Raw genomic sequence first — 24,136 nt, 5'->3', positions numbered from 1 at the left:
ATAGTTCACAACACATATTCACTCCGCGGCTGATGATGCGCGTCGCATTTTTGCACATCCAAGAGAAATTTCCAGATGCTGTAACTACTGCTGCACCTAAAGGCTACACAGTGGTTGTTCGACGGCCTCGTAAGAACTGACATCCTGTAAATTGCACTCAGATAGCTAAAACACTTCCCAATCGCGCGCGACCGCCAACACATTCAAGCCGCGCCGCGCCGGCTCGCACAAGCCAGAGAGGAGGAAAGGATCGCCGCGCGCCCTTTCCTCCTCGCCCGATGAAAAGGTCTATATGCAAAAATGGAACATGGTGATCGCTTACTTGAATTCCGACGGCGTTTATAGCTTCTTCACTCGATGGTAAATTGTATTTCACTGAAACCCTGAACGGTCGTTGTCAGGTAACGTTTTCTCAGCCTAGAAAACTATTTGCTGTATGCAATCCTCGCCCTTCTCGATTTTTTTTTTTTTTTTTTGCATGAAAAGCTCTTACAGTGAGCCGACAGTCTCGAAACCGTACCGCGCAACACGATCGGCGGTGTGCGCTTGCAGCTGCTAGTGCATGCATGGCTGTCATGCAGTTTTTTTGCCCAAGACACTTCTAGGGCGTTTTTCACATGGAAATCCGTCCTCAATTATCGGAGCCTCTTCACTGTTTTGAATATTCACGCTGAGAGAAACGACAAAGAAAAAAAAATGTGGTTGATCCCTCTTATATAGGAATCGGTATAGAACACGAAAGTGAAACGTGTCTTCACAGAAGTAGTGTAATGTTTATTGCACATTGATATATAATGTCTATTGGTGTTTTGTGGCTAAAGCGCCCTTAGGCGTTGATGCACCCACGCTGACGCCTGGTGGCACGTCTCCTCCATCACGACTACCAACGTCGATGACCATGAGCAACCGTCGTGCATATGGAAGCTGCACTACGCTGCACACGCTAGCACAACGCGAAAGACGAAGCACGTAACTGACACACTAATACAACGCGCAAGACAAAGCACGTAACTGAATCGTCACCGAGTCAAATCAGCGCGTACAGCGCGTCGTAATTGCAGCCTCCGCGATCAACTTCAGAAACATTTTCAGAGCTAATTGCGGAGGCCACGCTCCGCTGTGCTGAGTACGGTGAACGCCACCAAAGTGGCGTTGGTAGTGCTTCTTGATGCCAGCGTCCCTTCGAATGCTGGCATCGAGGCGTCGTAGTGCTGAGACCACCGAAGCGTTCACTGTCGGTGCGCGTTAGTGTCATAATGCAGTACTTCTCTTTTCTGCTCGTAGGCGGCGGCACCGCCCCGAGCAAGAGCGCGGGTACACGGAGGAGTGTTAGATATATAAGGCGCGTCTGTGTAGCTCTCTGCAAATGCGTTTGTGGCGCAATGGGTTAAACGCTCGGCGATCTATCATCGCGGACCGAGAGGTCGTGGGTTCGATTTCCAAATTTTGCATGTTTGTGGAAAACTAAAGTGGTTGCGGGTCCCTAGCTATGTCGAAGACGACCGACTTGGTACTACCCAGTTTCGGAGATTGAGGGCGCTTTTTTGCACCCTTTTTGAGGCGCCCCCTGGGCAACGCAAGAGCCCGTTATACAACAGTTATTTCTGCAACAGCACAGCTGCTTGTTGGCAAGTGCGCTTGTATTTATTGAAGCATTTTTTTTTTCACTCTAGAAAAAAGAAGACTTAAAGGGAAAATGAGACATCCACCTGGCTGTCATTCCTTTGTAGCAACTGCTACATTTGGGTGGATCTCTCATTTTCCCTTTAATTACGTCTCTCCGCCTAGCGGGATTCCGCTAAACTATTACGTCAAACACTTGCCTTTGCTTCGAGTTGTTGACAAATTCGACTTCGCCCTGCCATCTGCTGCCGCCTGGTTAGCTCAGATGGTAGAGCGGCTGCCCCGGAAAGGCGGTGGTCCCGGGTTCGAGTCCCGGACCAGGACAAATTTTTCAACTGCGAGGCTTTCTTTCGAGGAACCCGTATTGGTTTCCTTTGTAGCAACTGCTATATTTGGGTGGATGTCTCATTTTCCCTTTAATTACTTCTCTCCACCTAGTGGGTTTCCGCTGAACTATTACGTAAAAAAAAAAACAGACGTTGAGTGCAACAGGGTATAGTTATAACAGTTTTATTGTCCATGTAGGAAAAAAAGAATATTCGGTGTTGTCGTAATCACAGGCGCAGTACTTTCCTGCCGAGATGCTTTTGCGCCAGGCGTACAAGTCGCTCACCTGACAGGTTAACATATCCTGCTCGTTTGCAAGAACCGGTCGCAAGAGCTTTCTCAGGAAAAATTTGCAAACTTCCATGGCGTGGCCCTCCACTCCGCAAGTCAGCTCCCGGCATTGCAACAGGTGCGGAAGAAATGCTGACGATAGGAGGTCGCAAATTTGGCGATTAGCACGTACAGCGCGTCGAAAAGGTTGTCCGAAAAGCGAGACCGAAAAGCTTGTCGACCTGTCCATCATATATAACCATCTGCTGTATGGCCATCTCGTCAATGATGAGGGAGCAGAAAGCTTGCTCTACGCTGAGCCCCTTAAATTAGATACACAGCTGCTCCTTTAATAACGAAGTGACGCCAATTTCACCAGTTGAATGGCCAACATATTTTTGCAGCGTTGAGCGGCAAGGAAGCTTAAAGAGATGCTCATATCCTTTTCTTGAGCAAGCCTTCCAAATTACACAGTCGCTTAGAATGATGTCACTATAGTTAGGATTCTTCATGTAGAAACTGCGGTCTTCGTTCCTAATGAACTCGGCAGTCTTGTCGCCTTGTGCAGCGCCATGGAGTACCTTAATAAAATAGGGAATGTCCTTGCTCTTTTCAAAAAATTGTGCCCGCTCCTCAGCTCCATCGACTGCAGCGCTCGTGCGACCTTCGCTTGAAGGCGGCGCGTTGTTTTCTTAGATTATTCTGTCATTCTTTCAAACTCGAGTGAAGTTTGACATGATGCATCTAGGGGCAAATGAAGCAATTTCACTTTCAACCACTGGTTCGGTGTTATTAGGCATTACGGTTTCATTACTGTCAGGCGATGAGCCGTTTCGACTAACAACAGGCTCGTCATGTGAAGCAACAGTGCCCGTGCGCATTTTGCCCGTGACTGCGGATCCTTATCTTCTAAGCGCGGCCGCTTCTTCCTTGCAGCGGGCGTGGTCCTCGTGCTCATGTAGCTGGGATAACCGGGGAACACTGTCGGCACCGAAGTAGGCAAAATCACCCTAAACTTGGCGGTCGCCTTGTAGTCGCGCTCTGTAAAATGCAGAGCACAACCAATGACCTCTCATTTGGCTGCCACACTGTTCCTTTCCCGCCAGGTCCCTCCCGGGAAATGTTTCGCAGCCATGCTGCCCTGCGTCGCTAGGGAACTCGTGGTAGCGGATATGGGGGTCCTTCGAAGCATTCGTCGTACACAGGGGCACGCAACAGTTGCGCGGTATTGTGCCGCAAACATAAAAGATGACACAGGCGTAGGCTGTCTTGAGTGAAACGCGACGATAATGATGCATGCGAAAAAAAAAAAAAAAAAAAACACTGAGCTGCCCGCATTTCTTAATGCTCTGCTCCTTCCCGCCAGTGCCTCGCGTGCGCTCTCCAATTTTTTTTTTTTTAAACCTCCTTGGATGGATGGATGAGGCTGAACCCTTTAAATCAGGCGGTGACATACGCCACCTAGCCGTGACTATTAACATATTTTGTACTTTGTGGTGGGTGAAATTTCACCCCTGCCTTGATTTTAGCCACCAATCAGATAACTTCCGTTTGGTTATTTCTACCCGCTTAAAGTCTATTTTTCCTTCACTGTCCCTAAACCCCAATGCTTTGAAAAAATCAGCCCCGTTGCTTTGCATTGTAGGGTTAAGCCCTTTACAGATAAGTATGAGGTGTTCAGCCGTTTCCTCTTCTTCTCCACACGCACCGCATAACGTGTCTACACCTTGGTACTTGACTCGGTACATCTTAGTCCGCAATACTCCCGTCCTGGCTTCAAACAACAAAGAGCTTCCCCTAGAATTATCATAGATATTGTAGCGTTAGCTACACTGGCCTAGCCAAGCCCGTTTCGCGCGGCACATGAAGAGCCGTGCTGCGCATGCGCAAGGATCAGTGATGTCACACGGCTTGCGCACCGGAGCCACCGGAGCCGGCACCTCTCGCGCACTCCGCCGCCGCCAGGCGCGACTCACCGCCGCCGGTATGCGCATTCCAGAGGAGTGACGTCGTAGCCGTGGTAGACGCACTGGCGCCGGCGCGCGCGCTCGCTGTGCAGTCGCCGTCTGCGCTGGAGCCACTGCGCTTCTGACTGGCGTTTGCCAGTGTGGTATAGCCATGGAGAAGGAGAGCGCAAATGCTGCTCAACAGCGCAGAAGAACGGAGAAGCTTGACTCATCGGATCCCGAAGTAGTTGCCTGGCAATTAGCGGTGGAGCGTAGGAGGAATGAACAGAAGAAGGCTATATACATGTGCCACATAATACGTATATCGCGTGTGTGTCATTGGAGCAGCAGTAAGCATGACAATCAAGCTAATCCTTGACAATCTAGACAACCTGGAAAGCTAAGAATAATCAGCTGAACCTTTGCTAACGCTACGTATATCCTGGCATAGCCGAGCTAAGCCACTACAACTTTTTTTTCTTTGACAATTTCTTGCTTGAAAGTTCTGTACGTTCCCAGTGCTGATTTCGTCTGCATCCCTGTTTTCCACAGACCTCTCTCTGTTTCTTTAACATTTTCCTTCACCGCTGTTTCCTGGTTTGCACCCCTCCTGCAGTCCAAATATTTGATTGACAATTTTCTGGTCAGCTTCCTCCATCTTGTGTCAACATTCCTCATGTACAAATAACTGAAAACTCTCCTTGCCCACCACTTTTCTGCTAGTTCTCTCAATCGCTCCTCTAATTCTATCTTGCTGCTGGCTTCCCTGCCCTCAAATGACGTCCATCCCATGTCACCCTGTACCCCCTGATTTGGTGGATTTCCGTTTGCTCCCAGAGCAAGTCTGCCTACCCCTCGCTGCTTAACTTCCAACCTTGCTCGAACCTCTGATCTTATGCACTGGATCGCATTGCAGAAAGTCAAACTAGGGACTAGTCACCCCTTTCCAAATCCCTCTTACCACTTCGTACCTATTGTAATTCCACAGTGCCCTATTTTTCATCACAGCTGCATTTCTGCTACCTTTAGCCGTTACATATTTTTCATGTTCCGTTAGGTACTCAGCCCTATTGTTTATCCACACTCCAAGATATTTGAACTTATCCACCACCTCCAGCGAAACCTCATGTATCCTATGCTCGCTGCCCTGATTATCATTAAAAATCGTGACTGCCGATTTTTCTTTACTAAACTTGATGAACTGATGAAAGCTCTCCTTGACAACTAGCGCCCTCCTCGCGAAACGCGGCGACAACTGTAAACTCCCCTTCCACGCTCTCGCCCATTGACGGCGACGCGACGCGGCAGGCCGCACCTGTGCGTTTTCATCGAGTGGCCGCGCAGTAACTCTAGCCGCGCCCAAGCCCTAGCATGACGACTGCCCTTGGCGCCACCGCCACCATAGAGAAACAAATTCTATGCCGCCACCTTCATTCAGGAACAGTCCTCGCTCCCGTCGGCGGACGGCAGACTATTGACCCTTTTCGCGGAGCAGTTTGTTTTAGAGAAACGAGATGGCGCTCACGGCGGCGCGCCATACCTCTCCTCAGTGACCGCGCACGAATACGAAACCATTACCGCTTCTACCTTGCTTCTGTGCGATCAGCTGTCGGAAATGCAACTGAGTTTTCGCTAAAACACTGTGCTCCAATCATGCTAGATTGAATCATGTGGATTGAAGACGTGTGCAATAGTTGGCAGCAAAAATAGTGACTGGCATGTTAAGGAATAGAATGAATCTTTGTGGCCAAGTTCGCGGACCGCTGCTGAAACTGTCCGAACGTGTTACCGGCACTTCGTGATGTACGGCTTTCCTCGATGATACAGAAATTTTCTCATCCGCCAGCCTTGTGTCGCTAACCTTCAAAGAAAGGGCTTCATCCCAGGAATGTCGGCAACAGTGAGTACTGCTCGTTAAACAATGACGAAGGGAGTAGCGCCGCTTCCTGTCATAGTAAGTTTCGCGCACAGTTTCTGCACACATCTACTCCAACTGGCACGGAAACTTACGCCCACTCTTTCACCAACGTGTTAAGAATAAGTGAATGGATGCACACTTGAATATATGCGCACTATATACGCACAATAAATGACGGACTACACCGATGGCGCACGAATGGTCGAAGCTGAATGTTTCGTGACGGTTCACAAGAGTAAGCGAGTTACTAGCTGTAATATATATTTGCTACAAGGTATTACAGTGTACAAAACAGCTACGTTTCAAGTCTTGTGCGCAGCAAGAACAAATCTATCGGCACTGAGCACACCCGCGAGCGATTAGGCATAAAATAATCAGATAGTGGCCGCACCGAGGAACTTCACTGAGACAGAAACTGACAAGCCACTGCTTCAAAATATTTGCCGAATAAAAAAATGAAGAAAAAATACTAATCCTGACTGAATTCATGAGCGGAATGTTTGGATAGTTTGGAATACATATTTAGTCCCGCTTTTAGACCAAGCACCATATACGCTGCTTGCACCGTTTGAACATAGCTTAATCAGCTCCGAAAGCGCTTTTGCGTGTTGTCTGCAGCTGTGATCAAAGCTTCGTGTCGTCCACCTAGTCACCGTCTACGATATCTCCGAAAACAGAGGTTTTCTAAGCTGCGCCGGCGTCATACACTTCCATTGTAAACAAGGAGGCAACGGAGGCAGTTGAGGCAAGCAATGGACGCGTCACCACGTGATCAAACATGGCAGCGCCCACGGGATCGCCGTGAAAAGGGTCAATATGCTATACATAGTTTGCACGTGACGTCATATCCGCTGCCTGCCCCGACCGTCCGCCATCGCTAGGCACCTCGCTACTAGCCGCTGGCCCGCTGCGTTTGTGTTCGGCGTTCGCTTCTACATGTTAGCGCCGCATGTTTGATATCGTGAAAGCTTTGCGATGGCAAAAGTCAGGAGCCCTGAATTTTGCCCTTGCTACATGGACGAGCCTGTAGGGCCGACGCGGGCTCGCTACAAAGAAAAGGTCGGAATGTGCGACGGCGTGGACCCATACTATAGCTGCACGTTGGCGTGGATACCACTCCCGGCCACGACGTACGTGGATGTTATTAATTATCTTGTCCCGTCCATGAGCTACGTCACGCTGAACGAAATAAAGGCTTACAAATCGCTGAAGGCGCACAATTACTTCATGAGCGGTTGGGTGAGGAAGGTTGCAGCGAAGCGCCTGTCGTCGGGTCTTACCATCGTCCTCGGCGAGGTGAGTCAATGAAAGCATATGTACCTTGGCGTGCGGCAGAGAAAGCTATCTCAGTATTTTTTGCGCTGCTCCATTCAGGGAAAGCTTTCTTGCCACAATGGTTCACCTATATGCACTTTTTCCCCAAGCTTCAAAACGTGTGTTCGCTTCTTTCTGCGAGTTTTGGTTTAGAGTTCGGTGCATGTCCGTGCATGTGAATTTTGTTGCGTTAAATAGAAGTAGCCCACTATAATGAAAGCACGCAGACATTCAAATATTGCTTAGCATATCGCTAAGCGAAGCACACATGCCAAGAAATGACGATGCGAAGCAGTTTGTAGGCCGTTAAAAAAAAAAAAATTGGGGTTTTCCGTGCTAAAATCACGATCTAATTGTGAAACACGCGGCAGTGGAGGGTTCCGGGATAATATTGACCGCCCAGAGTTCTTTAACGTGCACTACAACACAAGTACACGGGCGTTTTTCAGAGCGGTAAAGGCGACTATGCGTGTGGGAGCGGGCGGTCACCAACCAGTACGGGGCTTGCGCTGCCGCCCTTTTACGATCATGCGTGATGTGCAGTGTTTTGGCGTGTTATATACTCGCCCGAAACAAAGTGACGACACGCACGTTGTTCAGGTCCTTCCGATTTATCCGGGAAAGCCACAGGCACCAACGTTTCTCCGATAGCATTCTTGTGCGTTCGCACTGCCATGTTATTACTTTTGGTGTGGACCTACGCCCGGTTCTGCGTAGCTCGGCTTCGCGGCAGTGGTACTTCTTGTGCGGCAACCGAAAATCGCGCAGATTGGCATGATCACGACGCGAGAAGGAACTTCAGATCAACAACGCGTCAGCGCGCGCAGCCTGGCCCAGCACGCTTCCGCAGGCCCGCAGGTGCCTAAAGATGGCGGACAGGCTCGCGGACCAGTGCGGAAGTGACGCACGTGCAAACTATGTATAGCCAGTATTCTAGGTACCATACCTGTGATTTCTGTTCTTGGTGCTATTTCTTTCGAACTTACCAATTTTTGAAAATTTCTTTTTAAATATTCAAGCCCTAAAACAAAATTCCGCTCCAAACAGTCACTAGAATTCAACTTTCACTCTCAAATTCAAACATGTAATTAAAATTGGTCCAGTGGTTATCTCAGAAAAACGTTTCTGCGTTTTACATGTATTTGAATTGGCGGCATCGGAGTTACCCTATCGGAGTTGGGCCCAAGTAGAGTCTAGCCCAAGCTAAAGCTCCATGTAAAACAAATTATTTCAAATTGTCTGCTTTGTCTATAAACATTATAATTAAATGATAGCAGTACGTTAAGACATTTCTGATGCAAAATAGACCATACTTGTTAGCATATGAAGCAATTACTGGCGCCAATTATTTTATCTAAACGCACGGCGAGCCTAGCAAGGCACCCAGGTTCTTAAGATGGCGCTGCAGTCATTCAATGCCGGTGGTCGCGTCGTCTCCAGATGAAACCGCACGATATTGCCAAATTTTGCGTAACCTACCGTTATTTATTAAGCTGTATTGTATAAGGGATCGTACGTAGCGCCTCTTTGACCGAAATTTGGAAGAAGCACCCGCAATGCTTTCCATGTGCCACGCTGTAGGCCTGCAAGGTCAGGTGAGTAGGGCTTTAGCGAATCGTGTCGCACATAAACCAATGTTGGATACACTCAGCGCATCCAGTTATAAATGCTGTTCGTTCGCTGAGTAGATTTCAATTAAAATAAAAATGGCCATCAAAGCTTACACTTTTCGCAAATACCTATAGAGATGGCATTAGCAACGGGCTACGATCACTGGAAGCTCGTGTATTACATCACTGAAACCGTGTGGTCAGCCGTTTGTGGAAAAAGCTCCATTCGGTGTCTTCAGGCGCGGCTGCTTGTGTGCTTCCGTTGCCAGAACTGTGCGCCCATGGGGAGCATCATTATTTGCTTGATCTGCTGCCAGGCCGCTACCGAGTGCTCCGGCGTACAACGCACGCACCTGCGTGGTGCACGTGCGTGGTAGTCTGTCATATGGCTATTTTATGCACGCCCAACGTTGATATACAGCCTGTGTTTTGTCAGACTGTAAAAACAAGTGCAGTGCAGTTGAACACACTTTGCATGCTCCGGGACAGCTACCATTGGTTTGAAATGCAATAGCATTTTTGCAAGACGGAACGGGAGACTCAGTCTCGAGATGATGAAATGATGTACACTTCACTTTGACAGCTTACACGGTACAGATATCTTTGCATATATCTGATTCTAGAAGTGTTAATTTCTTCTTCATTGTTTTGTTTGTTTGTTCGTGTGTGTGTGTGTGTGTGTGTGTGTGTGCCTTGGCGATATTTTGATAGTGATATGATATCGCTACTCGTTGATATTTAGTCACGTTTTAATTATCAATTATTCACTGAATTGTTCACATATGAAGTGATGTCTTTTCAACAAAATGGTATATTTTGTTTACCCAATTTCATTTAATGTGCTTTGGAGTAAGGTTAATATGTTACTATGTAGTACGATCCGTGGACTATTGTGAAGTAAATGATGTGATGTGGAATTAGTCATAATGCTTCTGTTGTTCTTCCTGGCCTGACACCTTGAGTTCCGCGGCAGATATTTTGCAGTATTGACAATGTAATCGCTGTAGTAAGCTGTTCTGACCAGGTGTCTGCACTTTTTCTAAATCAGGGCTGCACAACATACGGCCCGCGGCCGAGTTCCGAAAACCAGTTGGGGGGGGGTTGTAACCCCCCCCCCCCTGAGGCCGAGTTAACCCCCCCTTTTGTTTAACCCCTTTTCTTTCCTTGCGCCTTTGAGTAATGCAACTAAGATGTAAGACGCACAATTGTCTGCACACGCAAACTTGTGCAAAAAGCGCATTTTTTGACGATTTCCCGTGAAGAAATTGAAATTAGTGCTGTTAAGATGGTATTGGCAAACTAAGGCAAACTGTCAACCCCCCCCCCCCCCCCCCCCCTGGCAGAGATCCTGGGTGCGCTACTGCCGATGACTAGGGTGGGCTCGTTCTGCAATCAGAGAAAAACTATAGGATACAAAAAACATTTTTTTTTTTGTCAGACACAATCGAAGACGCTAACCGTTGGCAGCAGCGGGCACGCTAAAGCAAACAAGGTGTTGGAGCTTATGATCTAGTGTTGGGAGCAGATAAGAAAGGTGCACAACCACTGAACATATTCATCAAGTTACAAAGGCATTGACCACATTATTCGTACAGCGTCCATAATTGAATCTAACATACGCTTTCCCAACATGTTTCAATTTAATGATTGCCACCAGTAGTGAATGCGAATAGATCCTTTTGTTTGGTGTGTGCGCCCTACTTTTTGATCTTGACAATAATTTGCTCACATTGCGGCGAATTGTTAGTAAGCATCACTCAAGGTTGCTTGGATCTATAACATTGGTGCCAGTGACAGCGGTTGATGCTTTCTACAAAGTGATGCATGTAACATGCGCCCCTTTATCGGCACATTTTAAGGAGCTCATAATAAAGTACCAAGGCTTGACAGGCCGATATTTTTACGTGCTGCCTGCCCGAATCATATCAGTATTATGATGAACACATCTTGTCCATCATAACAAAAGCCAAAACGTTATTATGTCTGTGTCATGCTTGAAACTTAAAAAGTGATGTCTGAATTGCATCTTTTCTTTTGAATAACTATCAGCATCAGATGCTTTTTATTTTTTAAATTCAAGAATAAACTTTATTCATATGGGAAATCTTCAGAACTTGTCAACAACCTTATAGCAGAGTTCCAACAGTATTTCATGGTATTCAGAGTTGAAAAACAGAGTGACCACTTGTTTGGCGACCCTTTTGTGGTGACCCCAGTAGGCTGCGGCTATACTGTGCAGCAGGAGCTGCATCGACCTGCAGTGTTCACTGGACCAAGAAGGCGTACAGATTAACGAACCCATGCTTCAGTTTCATAGGAACCTTGATAAAAACAAATGAAATATGGAAAAAAATGCCTTAAAAGTTGAAACTAATGCCTTTTTTGGAAGCGCCTAAGTCTGGGACAGACAGACAACAAACTTTATTTGATCCTGAGGAGCTACTGCCAGGACCTCCTAACGGGAGGCCGTTGTAACCGCTGTCCAGCCCAGTTTTCTTTGATAACTCTGTAACTAGAGCCGCCTTCTGTCTTTAAGGACAGGCATGGCATGCATTACGAGGCATGCTGCAAACCAGGGGCTGATTCATGGCTGCTTCAGGGGGAGGGGCTCATCAAAACCGGGGGACTAGGTTTACTGCACGGTCTGTTCTAGCCTCACCCCCCTTCCTTGATTTGTCATTGCTGAGGACGGCAGCGTATTACACCTAACAGAATGCCTTTCTGCAAGGATGCACATAAATGTGCAGCTTGTGAGGTTCCCAGAGACGTTACTTTCGGCTCTCACTGATTTTGGGTTGTACAGCCCTGATCTAGCTGATAAAATATTTAAACCTAGCTTTGTCCATCTGGGACACCTCAGGTTGTGCTTTTCATTATAATGCAGACGTGAGTAATTCGTAACTTCAGATTATGAAAACATCTCTTGCAGCTCTTGTTGGCTTGCCATGTTTTCAATACATTTGGAGCTGCATAATTCAAGCAAAGCTTTTGTTATTTCTCTCTTTTTGGGTTTTCACATAGAGCAGTATTCTCATTGCCCATAGACGGTAGCACCCCATAGTGATAAGGGAGAGAAATGCCCCGAGGAGGACGAGGCAACGATAACGCAGTATGGCCACGTTTTCATGTGGCTAGGTCGGGCCGTGCCAACGTCTGCTGTTCAGGCACATGCTATTGTTTACCTCTTTCACACGTACGATGGTCAAGAACTAAAACAGTATACGCATGTGCTGAGTGCCCCAGTGTGCAAACAGAGTTTTCCACAACGAGATACGTCTTCTTTCCGGACTGCTTCGTGCTTAAAAAATGCCACAAATAGCTGAGAAAAAATTGTATTATTTGCCATGCATTGCAGCTTGCAGCCTTTTTTTTTCTCTGAGTGACAAAGCGTCGGGTAGGACATAGACGGTGGCGTTTCCACGACTTAAAATGCTTTCGTGGTACCGTCATGCACCCCAGGAGTAGCATATGTGTTAGCCGGTATTTAATTTGTACTTATTCACATTTAATTAGGTATACAATCGCAGTTCAGTTTCGATGTGGCTCATATGTCACATAATGAAAGTGGCATAGCTCACAGCGTGCTATGCAAAACACTTCTGTGCCCTCCTCCTAGCTTGCGATTCTCCTCCAGACCGCCATCTTGGTTTACCACGTGTGCCACTTATAGGTCGTAGGCATTGTGAATAGCCAGAAAAGGGTGTTATGATGACTTAAAAAAAAAAGTTGAGATTATTGAGAAGATCCTCAAAATTTCATACTTGTAATTAAACATGTTGAGTGTGGATGATTGTTCTATTGTCTCCCCATCTTTGTAGCGTTTCATTCGCACCAACTGGCCGAAGGCCATGTCGCTTTGGCAACCAGAAAGCTGTGTACGTTGAGTAGTTTCACTGTGATTTGACACCACCAAACCTTATCACATGTTTGTGCTTGTGATATCCTGAATGTAGTGTGTGCTCTCACCCTTCTGTCCTTCATTGAATCCGCTTATTTGCTGTCATATATTGTGCACATCTCGACTTATAGCTCATCATTCCAGTTCGGTCCACATTTTCTTCTACTTTGGATAACAGAAGGATCGTCAGCTTGGTATATTTGTAAGCTATCATAGTGAAAGAGAGCAGCAGTGGGACAGGGATGCGAAGAAAGGAAGGCAAAGCAATCTGTCAATATTCTTTCCTTGTATTCCTGGCCCGTTCGCATTATTTTTCGGTGTGACAACTTTGGATAACTTAAAAACAAAAATCTTCTGTAGCCCCAAGGTGCTTGGATGAATGGCAGTCAACTGTATTACCTAAGCTACACTTCCATTAATGAGCTTAGTTACAATTTGTCTGAACTTCAAAGGTGACATTTTTTATGATTTATAATGCCAAATGAAGGAATAAACACTCATCTTCACAAATGTAACACACTACCAAGAGATTTGTAGCACCCTTCTCTGGTAAACCAGGAAGGCACCAAGATGTACCAGACTGTCCCTAACCTGTATTATAGTAACAAATCACTGTTACACGATTGCTTGCAGCTATTGGCTGTGCCAATCAGCGGCTACTTCTGAAGAATGCCTTACAGAGCGTTTCAGCTGGGAACTCTGGATGAACCACTCACCCGTAGTTCTGCTCAGCCTGGTGGAAGCAGCCTATTGAAACATTGTGGGCTGCTTGGGGGCCAACCTCATGTGTCATTGCAGCTCCCTTGTGAATTTTCTTCCAAGAATGCACTGCACCAGCTACAACAATGCCTCCACTTCCAAGACTATGTAATGGTTGTGCAGCAATCTCTGCTCACTCCCTTCACAGCTTTGTGCACCCTGATTTCACGTCTTTCTGGTGTGATGCCGCCAAAGTGCCCTCGATACCAGCCTACTGCAGGCTGTTTTGCATCTTCCAATGAGCAGCCAAGTCAGTTACCATTCTTCAGAATAGTCGTGAGGAGGTCAACAGTCACCAAAAGTTGGGCTACCCAGAGGCGCCCCATCGCACTTAACTTGTGGATGTCACTTACGTACTTTGCCTTGTGTCATGTCGGGACCTGGATACATCTGGGTTGCACACAGAACATCATTTGACAGTTGCAGCTGTCAGAAGGTTATCAAAACAATATGTCCTATGTCTGACGGGATCTTCATCAGCACACCTTGTACTGTCAGATTGGCATTGCATCATCAGCATGTCTATTTCGTCGTCCTGTTTAAAAAGGGGACCCTGCAGTACCATTCTCTGGCAGATCAAAGAGGTGTCCACATTGGACTAGCGTAAGGAAGCGATGAAAATAAAGGTGCATTCGCAGCATTCTCACAAGCATGACATGGCCGGCAGATCAGTTTCGGGAAACTCAGTCAGTCGTCTTTTTCTGACACACTGTTCCTACAAATTGTTAGCTAATAATTTTCCCTGTGCATATAATAGTCCAACACAACTGCCAAATTAAAGGCTAACTGTCTTTTCGGACTCGTAAAAATCATAGTTAAAGATAGTGTAGATATAGAGGAGCCTCCTTGCAAAATTCTGCATTTGAAATACGAGTGAAAGCATCGTGAAAAGCTTGCAAAAATCTGTTGATGCAGAAACTGGGGAAAAAAAAAAAATGCCACTCTTACCACTCTTCGAAAATGACGCATCACATAGCATGTGCGTTTCTAATGCCATGACCTCTAAGACAGGTGGCCCCTGCGGCTGCATGCAGAGTGCTGAAATATCTCGGAGGTGACATGCAGGGACTTGTGCCATAGCGGCTAACCACCAGGTGCACACGTCTGCTTAGGGGCTGTTTAGAGGCTTTGCTAAGATTGCTTCAGTGGTAGATACAACGCATTCATAACCAGTTTAGCCACACTGAAATTTTGTTGCAGTCACCCTTTAAGGCACTTGGAAAGACAAATGCAGCTCCCTAATTGCTCTCCTTGTTTCTTAAGGTCCTGTTCCCGCTGAGCCATGTTGCATCGTTGGTTGCAAACAAAAGCACCGGCCATACCAACTGCAGTGCCAAAAATTACCAGCGGTGGGGGAGGCAAGGCCCTGAGAGTGATGTCTTGTGCTCTGAAAGCTTTTGCAATGTGAGTAATGGATTCAGTAGCATGAACCACAATGCACTGCTCTTGCTTACCAGCACCTTGCATTCTAGGAGAGTGTGGTGGTGGTCAGAAAACCTCTGCAGTTTGTTTTCTTGCTGGCACGTAGCTATTTCACAGCCTTGATGCTTATAATGGCATTTATTTCTGCATTTAAACCAGACATGGAAACCAATTCTCTCTTTTACTGGGTAGAAATATCATTGTGCCAGCACTTAAGGGTGCCTCTCACCAGGTGTGGGCTTTGTAGACTCGCATTGTAGAGAATTTCTGGTGTCATTTGTGTCTGTAGAGTATTGCGCTGGTGTACGCTGTGAAAACTGCTGAAAACTCAAACAACAACCTGCTTGCTCTTCTTGAAAGAAGCCACATGAGCTTCGAGCAAGATGACGTCGCATGTGTGGTGCTTCCTGTGGTATAACAAGGAATGTTGCTGAAGCCAACGTTTTGACAAGGGAACTTTTTTTTTGTCAGGGCAGCAATTTCAAAAGCACTTGCTGCCCCGACGAAGACAAAGTCTCCTTGTCGAAATGTTGGCTTCACTGACATTCCTTGTTCTACCGCAGTTAATACCTCAAGTCTTCATCTTCCTGTGAACATCTCTCTTGTTTTGCATGGTGCTTCCGTGTCACATGCCTGCAGCGCATAAATAGCAGTGGGAACAACTCGGGGATTCCCGTGAAATGCAGAGTGTGTAGGACTGCATCGGGAAACGTGCAAGAAAGCAGGGAGAAGCCGTCAGGGTGGGCAAAAGTGGAGGATGTGATTCTTTGGCTCTGATGTAGGAGGAGGCAGCTGGTTGCACGCTGGCCAAGGCAACTGGACAGTGTGGTCAGGTTCTCTATGCATCACTGCTTTAAGACAATTTCTTTGCTTCTATGTATTTAAAAATTTGGAAGCCATAACTACAGCTGAGTGCTATGTAATGCGTAGCATTGTTGTTTAATAGTAAAAAGGCACTTGCAGACTGTGGTAGTTTTCTGAAGCGAAATTTACTCCTCAGGTTGTGAAGATGAAATGTTTATGTGACATTGCATTGTTAGAGATGTTGATATATGTGCAGTCTAGAATTTTACGTTGTTAGACTGTGTGCAGTTGTACACATGTACATCACTTGATATAATTGATCAATGTCCACCGGTCCACTGATTGTTGTTTCGACCTTGTCTTAACCGGTGACATCACTGGTGGATTTACCAGTTAGGGCACCCAATGTGCATCACTATAGATGACAATGCACACTTGAGGAAGAACCCCCGGGTGCGCTATGCCTAGAATTGAAGAGGGGCTGTATCAAGCGATAAGTGATTGCACATTATTTCATCAGTGCCCTACCAGGTTTGAAGGTCACATAGAGCGCTATCAGAGCATATCTTGACAGGTGTGTGCTTCAAATGCAGTTATGGGTCACGGTTTGAGACGCTGTGTTAGACTGCCCGGCCTCCTTCGAGACCAGCCTGCGAAAACGGTCAGATACTTGGCAGGAAAAGCCGGTCTACATCATCACAACTGGCGTGATTTGCATTAAAACATCTTGCAGTAGAACGCTCCCTAGATGGCTCTTATAATTTCTAATGTGTAACCAAAATTTTTGACAGCCCTGGAGAGAGGTCCTGTAATGCTCACTTGATCCAGGAAAATGTTTTGTCTATTGCCTGTGAAATGCACTAGCCTTGCCGTCAAGTGAGGTACTTTCACGATAAGGCACGAGCAGCATGGAGCTACATGGGAAACCCATACTGGAACCAGTACCTTTCCAGAGCAGTCATGCAATCTCGTAGCGACCTGGTTAATTCAGATGGTAGAGAAATTGCTCCTCGGTGAGGCAGCTGTGCCAGCTTCAATCTCCAAACCAGGTAACTTGAAAGGGTCTGAAGGCGAGCTCGTTGGTATGCATTCATGGTGTAAAAAACAGCGCCAAAAACACGGGCAGAAGGAAGAACACAGGACAAGCGCTGTGCTTTACGGTTGCTTATTTGTGGTTGCTTATTGTGCGTGCGCAATAAAGCAACCATTATTATGCCGCGCAATAAGCAACCACAAATAAGCAACCGTTAAGCACAGCGCTCGTCCTGTGTTCTTCCTTCTGTCTGTGTTTTTGGCGATGTTTTTTACATCATGAATCCAAACCAGGAGTTAACTGCAATACTTTCAGAGGAACCTGTATCCTTTGTAGCTGCTTCTTAGGCCGTATGACAGCTTCACCATTCTGCAAAATTTCCTCAGTTTCTTTTGCCTATTTAAGGTTTGAAGTTTGAAGTTTATTGAATACTTAGTGCAGATACAAAAGTATAGATATTTAGTGCAGAAAAAGGACCCACAGGGTAATAAACACTGTAGGGGGACCTTTTATAAAGTAAACAAAACACCAATACTACTTAACAGCAGAAAAGCAGCAAAATATAAAAATACAGAAACACAAATGCATATTGAGGCAAAAGAATTATACAATGGAAAATATAAAACGATAGCGATAAGGCATAAGCTGAAGTAGGAAACGAAGCAAACAGTATTCAAAACGACAGAGTTGGAGTTGTGTTTAAAAGACTTATTCAATAAACGGGTGCTATAGGTTGAACATGAAGTTGCAAAGCTGATGTTGGAATGACAATATAGAAAAGGCACACTTTATGTTATAAGGCAAGGAATTCCAAAGTTTGATTAAAACAAATGCTACTCTTTGAAAACCATAGTTAGTTCGTACCTTGAGAAGTATAAAATTGTTATTGGAGGAAAATCGTGTAATATAATATTTGGATTAGTAAGGCGTTAGATAATAACAAATTTCAGAAGACTATGGTCTTTAACTGCTTGATAAACAAATGTGCAGACATTAAATTTGATTAGATTGTCAATATTCAGTATATGTACTTCCCGGTACAGATCAGTAACATGTGAACGTTGGTTGCTCCAGGTGAGAATGCGAATGGCTTGATTCTGTATATGTTGTAGGGAAGAAAGGTGGCAATTGTATGTTTGATCCCAGGAAGCAATACAATAGTTTGGATGACTGTGAATGAATGCATAATATAAGGTGATCAAAGTAGTCAAGTCAAAGTAATATCTAGCCTTTAATAATACCCTAATACCATCAGAAGTTTTCTGCTGCAGCTCATTAATATGCAAATTAAATTTTAAGCGGGAATCAAGCTTGATACCGAGGAAAGAACAATGATCTGATAGATGAATAGGATGTGTGTTTATAAAGAGGGGCATAAGTTGCACACTATTTATTGACCTGGAATTAAAAATTAAGAACTTACTTTTCGAGGAACTTATCAAAGGCTTCTTTTTAGCACACCATGCACTAACGTTAATCATTAAGGGTTGTTGTAAGGTTGCTTTGAGAATTACTCGAACATAAGAGAGTCATGTTGTCAGCATATAAGATGCATTCTGATAATGTGGTTAGACACTATGGAAGGTCACTAATGTATAGCAGAAATAAAAGCGGGCCCAGAATTGGGTCTAGCGGAACGCCGATGTAAATTATTTTGCTAGCGGAATAGATGCCGGAGATGGATATTAATTGCTCACAATCAGATAAGTAACTACAGAAAAGATTGAGAGAGTTGCCACCAATGCCATAAGATGCAAGTTTAGAAAAAAGAATGTCATGATTAAGTGTATCAAAAGCTTTAGTAAAATCTAAAAAAAACAACCAACAAAGTTACCCTTGTCAGTTTCTAGTTTACATTTTTCTGTGAAGTAAATGAGGGCTAGGTTAGTTGAATATCCTTGTGTAAACCCAAATTGTTTCGGATGAAAAATGTTAAATTTCGTTAGGTAGCTAGACAGGCGAACATGTATTAGTTTTTCAATGACTGCTAAAAAGGGGAGAATGGATATCAGCCTATAATTTCAGGCTGATGTAGGGTGTGTACAGTTAAGTCTCCAATGGTTATATTTGCAATAATTAGTACTAATGTGCAGTATGGCAGTTGCGTTTTGCACCTTGTCTCTTGTGCATAGAATGAGTATTTATATATTTATAACAACACATTGTTCTCTGCCCTTCTGCGGTGGTGAGAGTTGGTAGGAACTTGTTGGCACAGTGTTTGTAGCATAGCCACGGCACGCGGGCCGGAGCAGTAACGAGGCACAGACAGCTTGAACATACAAAGTCTGCAATTAAGGACAAGGGGAGAAGTAGATCCCTTGTCGTGTCAAATCGGCGATAGGAGCATGGATGGTAACCGTAGACGATAAAAAAAAATCGTCCATCAGGAAAGGAAACGTACTGCGCATGTGCAGAACTCTGGTATGACGCAGACATAACGGTGTTTATGGTGTGGTCGTACAGTATGTGACATTGCTGGTGCCACTTGTTTTTATAGTTATGCACACTCATCTGCTCAATGCTCTCTGTAACTTGGTCACCATTAACAACTGTACTCTTGGTACACTGTGTACCCAGCTTCATGGTACATTCGGGTGGTCGCTTTCCAGTGCTCTACAGTGCTCTGGCCGCATGCTGTATGCTTGGCCCTTTAAAATGAAGGGCTCGGAATACATTCGCTTGGTTGGTTGTTTCAGAAATGGGAAATGCTTTGAAAACATGAGCAGGATGCTTGCAACATTTGGGGCGTTTGCACGGTATCTTATAGTACTACTAATTAGTCATTTTGTTCAGAGTATGTGTTGTTTTCATATAAATGGGCACACTAAACTGTGCATAATCATGGATATTAACACATTGTAATTATTATAGAAATTTCCCACTTTTATGTTATAAGGGCATGTAAATAATTTTTTCTTTGTCACGAACTGAGTTAAAGGAGTACTGACACAGTTTTCGAACTTGTTTTTTCTGCTGTAATAAGTAGCTAAATGACCCAGTAATCACGGCGCGAAACCTAATTTGCTTCAGAGCGCTACAGGTAATTATTTGGAGTCTTCTTTGCAGCGACCAGTCCACGTTTCGGTTTCAGAGAGCAACGAGATGGGAGAAGAGGGATTATAAACACAGTGAGCACGTGATCGCACAAAACTGTGACGTGTTCAAGCCAGCGCGCTCGTAGGCGAGCGAGTTTCGTGTTGCTAGTTCGTCTGCTACACCTGCACGAGCTTTGCGATGTCGTCGCCGTCCTCGTTTTCGTCGTCCAGCGGCGACTATTTCCTCAAGGCGGGAGTCGCCACCGTATTAGACGTGGCCAACCACTTTTGATTTGATCCACCACAGGCGAGCTGGCGATCGCTGGGAAACCGTATAGGCCTAGCTCGCTGGCCGTCTGATCCGGGGCCGACGGCCCTTGCGATCCGTCTGTAGCTTGTAATAAAGCACCTATATTTGTCAACATAATCAACGTCTGCACATTTATGATGCTCATAACTGACAGTACAATAAGTTTTGCTGACGGCGTTGCTAGCGATGAGAAAACACGTTAGCAAGGCGAGCCGCTTCGTAGAGACGATTGCTGCGGCGGCTGCGCTGACCGCTTGTGAGCCAAGGTCATGCCAAGGATAACCCATATCGCACAACCTTTCATAACATGCACACTCTCGGGGTCACTTTCATAACATGCGCACTCTCAGGTCAGCGTCTCGACCAGGGAGAAAAAAAAAAAAAGCACCGGGGCGATCGGAGCGGCGAGGAACTTGCCCGCCGGCCCCGCCCCAAAGGCAGCGCAAACTCGTCACGTACCTACGGTGACGTAGCGTTTTCTTGGTTATTTACAATCCCTCCTTGATGTCAATGTCGCGAGGTGCTGCGCTTTGCGGGTGGCTGCGCGCACGTACTTTTAAAATTGATTTTAAATATGTTCTAAGCTACATTCGCTGCTGATATTTTGTAGACGAGATGTGTGTGTCCACCTAAATCGATCTCAAGAGTTATCTCGACATCACATTTTTGTGTCAGTACTCCTTTAAGTTTGTAAATTCCAGCTTGTGGCTTGTGCGTGAAATATATATATGTATATATTTTTCTTTTTTAGGTTCTTTCCTGGCTTTCCAAGTCCAGTTTGCAGGATCTTGCAAGACTTTCCTTGACAGAAACACAGTTCAAACATCTAGCGCTCTCAAGTATGGGAACTAGACGTGGGCAACATAGGCCTTCCTGGCATGTTTCATGGTGTTCTGCAGACACATTTTTTGAGAACAAGAATGGCAAGTCCTTTATTCGCATGAATCACGGTGTGTTCTCTATTCTACCAACTCATGTGTTTACGTCATGCACCAACCAACCCAGAACCTTTCCACAGGAATTGCACTGTACTTCATGGCACACACTGGTGACAATAAGTCAATCTGTTCTGCAACCTGCTGCAGTTACTGTTGAGCGCAAGGCTATGGTGGCTGCATTTTGTTAAGGGTGAAAAAAAAAAGCTTGTGTTTTTGGATTTCAGCGCTTGTTTGTTAAGAGCTCCAAGTAGTTCAAATTAATCCAGAGCCCCTCACTATAGCTCTGTAGCTTCGGGCTGCATATCAGTTGATGACGATTTTCTTTGTCATGAAAATATTTTCTTGTGAATTTCTTCATAATATATTTGCTTATCTAATGCTAGTCAGCTTTCAGTTGTCAGTTAGTGTGGCATTGCACTCCCGCCTACTGGCCTTCTGTTTAGCTCGAGTGGTGAAGCAACGACCCTGGGAAGCCATTGGACTTGGTCTAGATCCCTTGATTGATAAATTTTTTTCAGCTTCTGTAATTCTGTATGAGTTTTCTTTGTAGCTTTACCTTGGACAGTTCATAATATTTTGGTTTCATAAAGGTGACATTCAGGCATCAATACTTTGTGCATTCTTAGCTCCCTGTTGCACTGTTTCTAAAAATACATGAACGAAGTTATCTTCTGAAGATGCAATCAATAACAAAAACTGTGACTTTTGAAACATGTCACTTGTATCTAAAGGCACTTCCCGTTAGACCTGTGCTGTAAAATTGGTTACTGTGAATGGTAATCTGGCTGTAATGAAGTGCTGGAAGATAACCATTGTGGCGGCTGGTTGGGGGTGGTATTCTTGGGTGACCACTTGCGGAGTGACTTTCACTTTCGCCACTATCAGGTGACTATTTGGCACCTACACGCGACAACATTCCTGTCACTGTGCCAAGTGTGTAAAAGACAATGTGCCTGGCATTGGGCCAGGAATGCTGTTGCTTGTACAGTTAAACCTGGATATAACGAAATTGACAAATTCCCGAAAAACTTCGTTATAAATAGGATTTCGTTATATGCAGATTCGGCACGAAAATTCGAAAAAGAAACGCTTACCGTATTTCCTTGATTCTAACGCGCCCTCAATTGTAACGCGCACCCGTTTTCCGTTTTCGTCGAAGCACTCATCCTTGGAATGTCACACCAGGTACCGGAGGCGTGGACGCGTGTCGTTTCGCACAAGCGCGAGGCATCGGAAATGAAGAGCGAGCGTCACGGGGCGGGGGGATGGCGTCGTAGCGTTGTATAGTGTTACAGTACAACCCCGCTGTTACGTTTCCGGGGGCTGCGTTTTCCCAACTGTTCGTTTTCGGCCAGTCCTGGCACAGCTCCCATAGAACCCAATGCATTCGTAAACCCGCTGTTGCGTCGCAACTGTGGGACCGTTCCCGCATCATACGTTGCGAACTGCCACCCCGTGCCGGCCCGAGCGGCCATTTTGACTTTTCATGTCGCTTGGCTTGGTGGCTTGACGATGGCATGAATGCGGCCGCCCAAAGTGCCGGGGGCGACAAATATAACATATTTTAGGTTTTCGCCAGCAAAAGTATGGTCCTTGAGATCCGGATTTGCTATATAAAGATGGTGTCTATGACGCGTTGTGGCCCTAAAATTGGTTTCGGCTCATAGATATCCCGTATAAAGTCCAAGGGCGATAACGCAACCGCCGTGCGCCGTATGCTGTCTGTGCGAGTGAAAACGTGCGAGGGGAGCCGACGACCGCGTCCAAATCTCACGCGCGCAAGAAAAGCAGGGAGGAAGCACGCCTTCTTCCGTTGCGCTCGAGGCACGTTGCGCGAGGGAGCGAAGGGGGAGGGATAGCGGGGTGGCGTTGTACTGTACTCTGGCATCAATTGCGTGCTGCGCGGCGTCGCGCGGTCGCGCGGGCCGTATCTTGAAAGCGATCTGCGTTGGGGCAGAGTCTAGCAGTGTAAGTGCGTCGGCGGCTCGTATCTTTGTGTGTGCTGTGCGTTCTCGGCGCTCAGTTTGCGTTGAAGCGATAGACAACAGAAGCGACAGATCGCCGGGTCGAGGGACGCAGGCCCGCCTCGCACACGCACGCATGCACACGTGCGCTCGCTTCACGAATATTTTGTTGCGACGGAGAAGGTGCTTCCGGTTGCTGCTCGCGCAAAAATGACAAAATTTGGGGAGAAATCTCTAGGTTGTCAGAGGGGAAAATTCGTTATAACGAGGGGTTCTCCCGCTGCCACTTCGTTACATTGAGGTCTCAAATACATGTGATTCTATGGAGTAATGGCGGGGAATAGAAAAATTTCGTTATATCCAGGAATTCGTTATATGGAGGTTCGTTATAAGCAGGTTTAACTGTATATGCCAATGCACCTGGCGCTAGTCACATGAAACATTGTGAAAGTGATTGCCCGAGAATTCTGCCCAGTATGCAGTGAGTTGTCTTTTGTTGTTTTGACAGTAAAGACTTATATTAGGAGAACTTCTGAAATACTAGCTGGAATGTGGCACAGTTCATTTTGCTCCAGTTGCTGAAATAGTTTCCGGAATTTATTCATAGAGTCATATGTGGGTTCATTCAAATTCGTCAAGAAATTCAGATTTTCAGCCTTTTCTGGTGCTTCATTTTTTTTACGCTGCTGAAGATGCAAGTCATTTTTGGTAAAACAAAAATTTTTAGTAGAAAGAATCCGTTAGTGTTTAAAGAATTTAAGATTAAAGATTCATTTTATTTCTCTAAGAGAAAAAGGCCCGGGATAAAAAGCTGCTTTGAAGCAGCTTGACAGGGTCCGGGGCCCATTTACAAAATGGCAGCAGTGAAGGGAAAAAATACAATTTCACATGCATCATGAAACAAGGAAACTGTACACAATGCAGAATTACAATTAAACTAAAGGCAAGACAAAAGTAAAATTCAA

The 24,136-nt window shown here is 45.7% G+C and overlaps 1 protein-coding gene and 1 non-coding gene across 7 annotated transcripts in view; both read left to right on the top strand.

Annotated features, from left to right (window-relative positions):
• The first annotated feature begins 1,873 nt into the window (after positions 1-1,873).
• On the top strand, positions 1,874-1,948 carry Trnas-gga (transfer RNA serine (anticodon GGA)). Its single transcript has one exon. It is a non-coding gene; the product is annotated as a tRNA-Ser (tRNA).
• Positions 1,949-8,766: 6,818 nt separating this feature from the next.
• LOC119456525 (ATP-dependent zinc metalloprotease YME1L-like) overlaps positions 8,767-24,136 on the top strand; it is a 98,806-nt gene continuing 83,436 nt past the window's right edge. For 2 of the 6 annotated variants that reach the window (XM_049669938.1, XM_049669937.1), the window contains exons 1-3: positions 8,769-8,993; positions 14,929-15,069; positions 21,021-21,192. In XM_049669938.1, the coding sequence (XP_049525895.1) occupies positions 8,955-8,993; positions 14,929-15,069; positions 21,021-21,192 (352 nt within the window). In that variant the 5' untranslated portion in view covers positions 8,769-8,954. Of the gene's footprint in view, positions 8,994-14,928; positions 15,070-21,020; positions 21,193-24,136 lie in introns of all 6 variants that reach the window. The other 4 variants (XR_007467609.1, XM_037718353.2, XM_037718350.2 and 1 more) reach the window with 3 other exon arrangements.

This window comes from Dermacentor silvarum, chromosome 6, assembly GCF_013339745.2.
Source record: "Dermacentor silvarum isolate Dsil-2018 chromosome 6, BIME_Dsil_1.4, whole genome shotgun sequence".
In the NCBI taxonomy this organism is placed as follows: Eukaryota; Metazoa; Arthropoda; class Arachnida; order Ixodida; family Ixodidae; genus Dermacentor; species Dermacentor silvarum.
The sequence above is the reverse complement of the archived record's forward strand: the minus strand, read 5'-3'. Positions and strand labels throughout refer to the sequence as shown.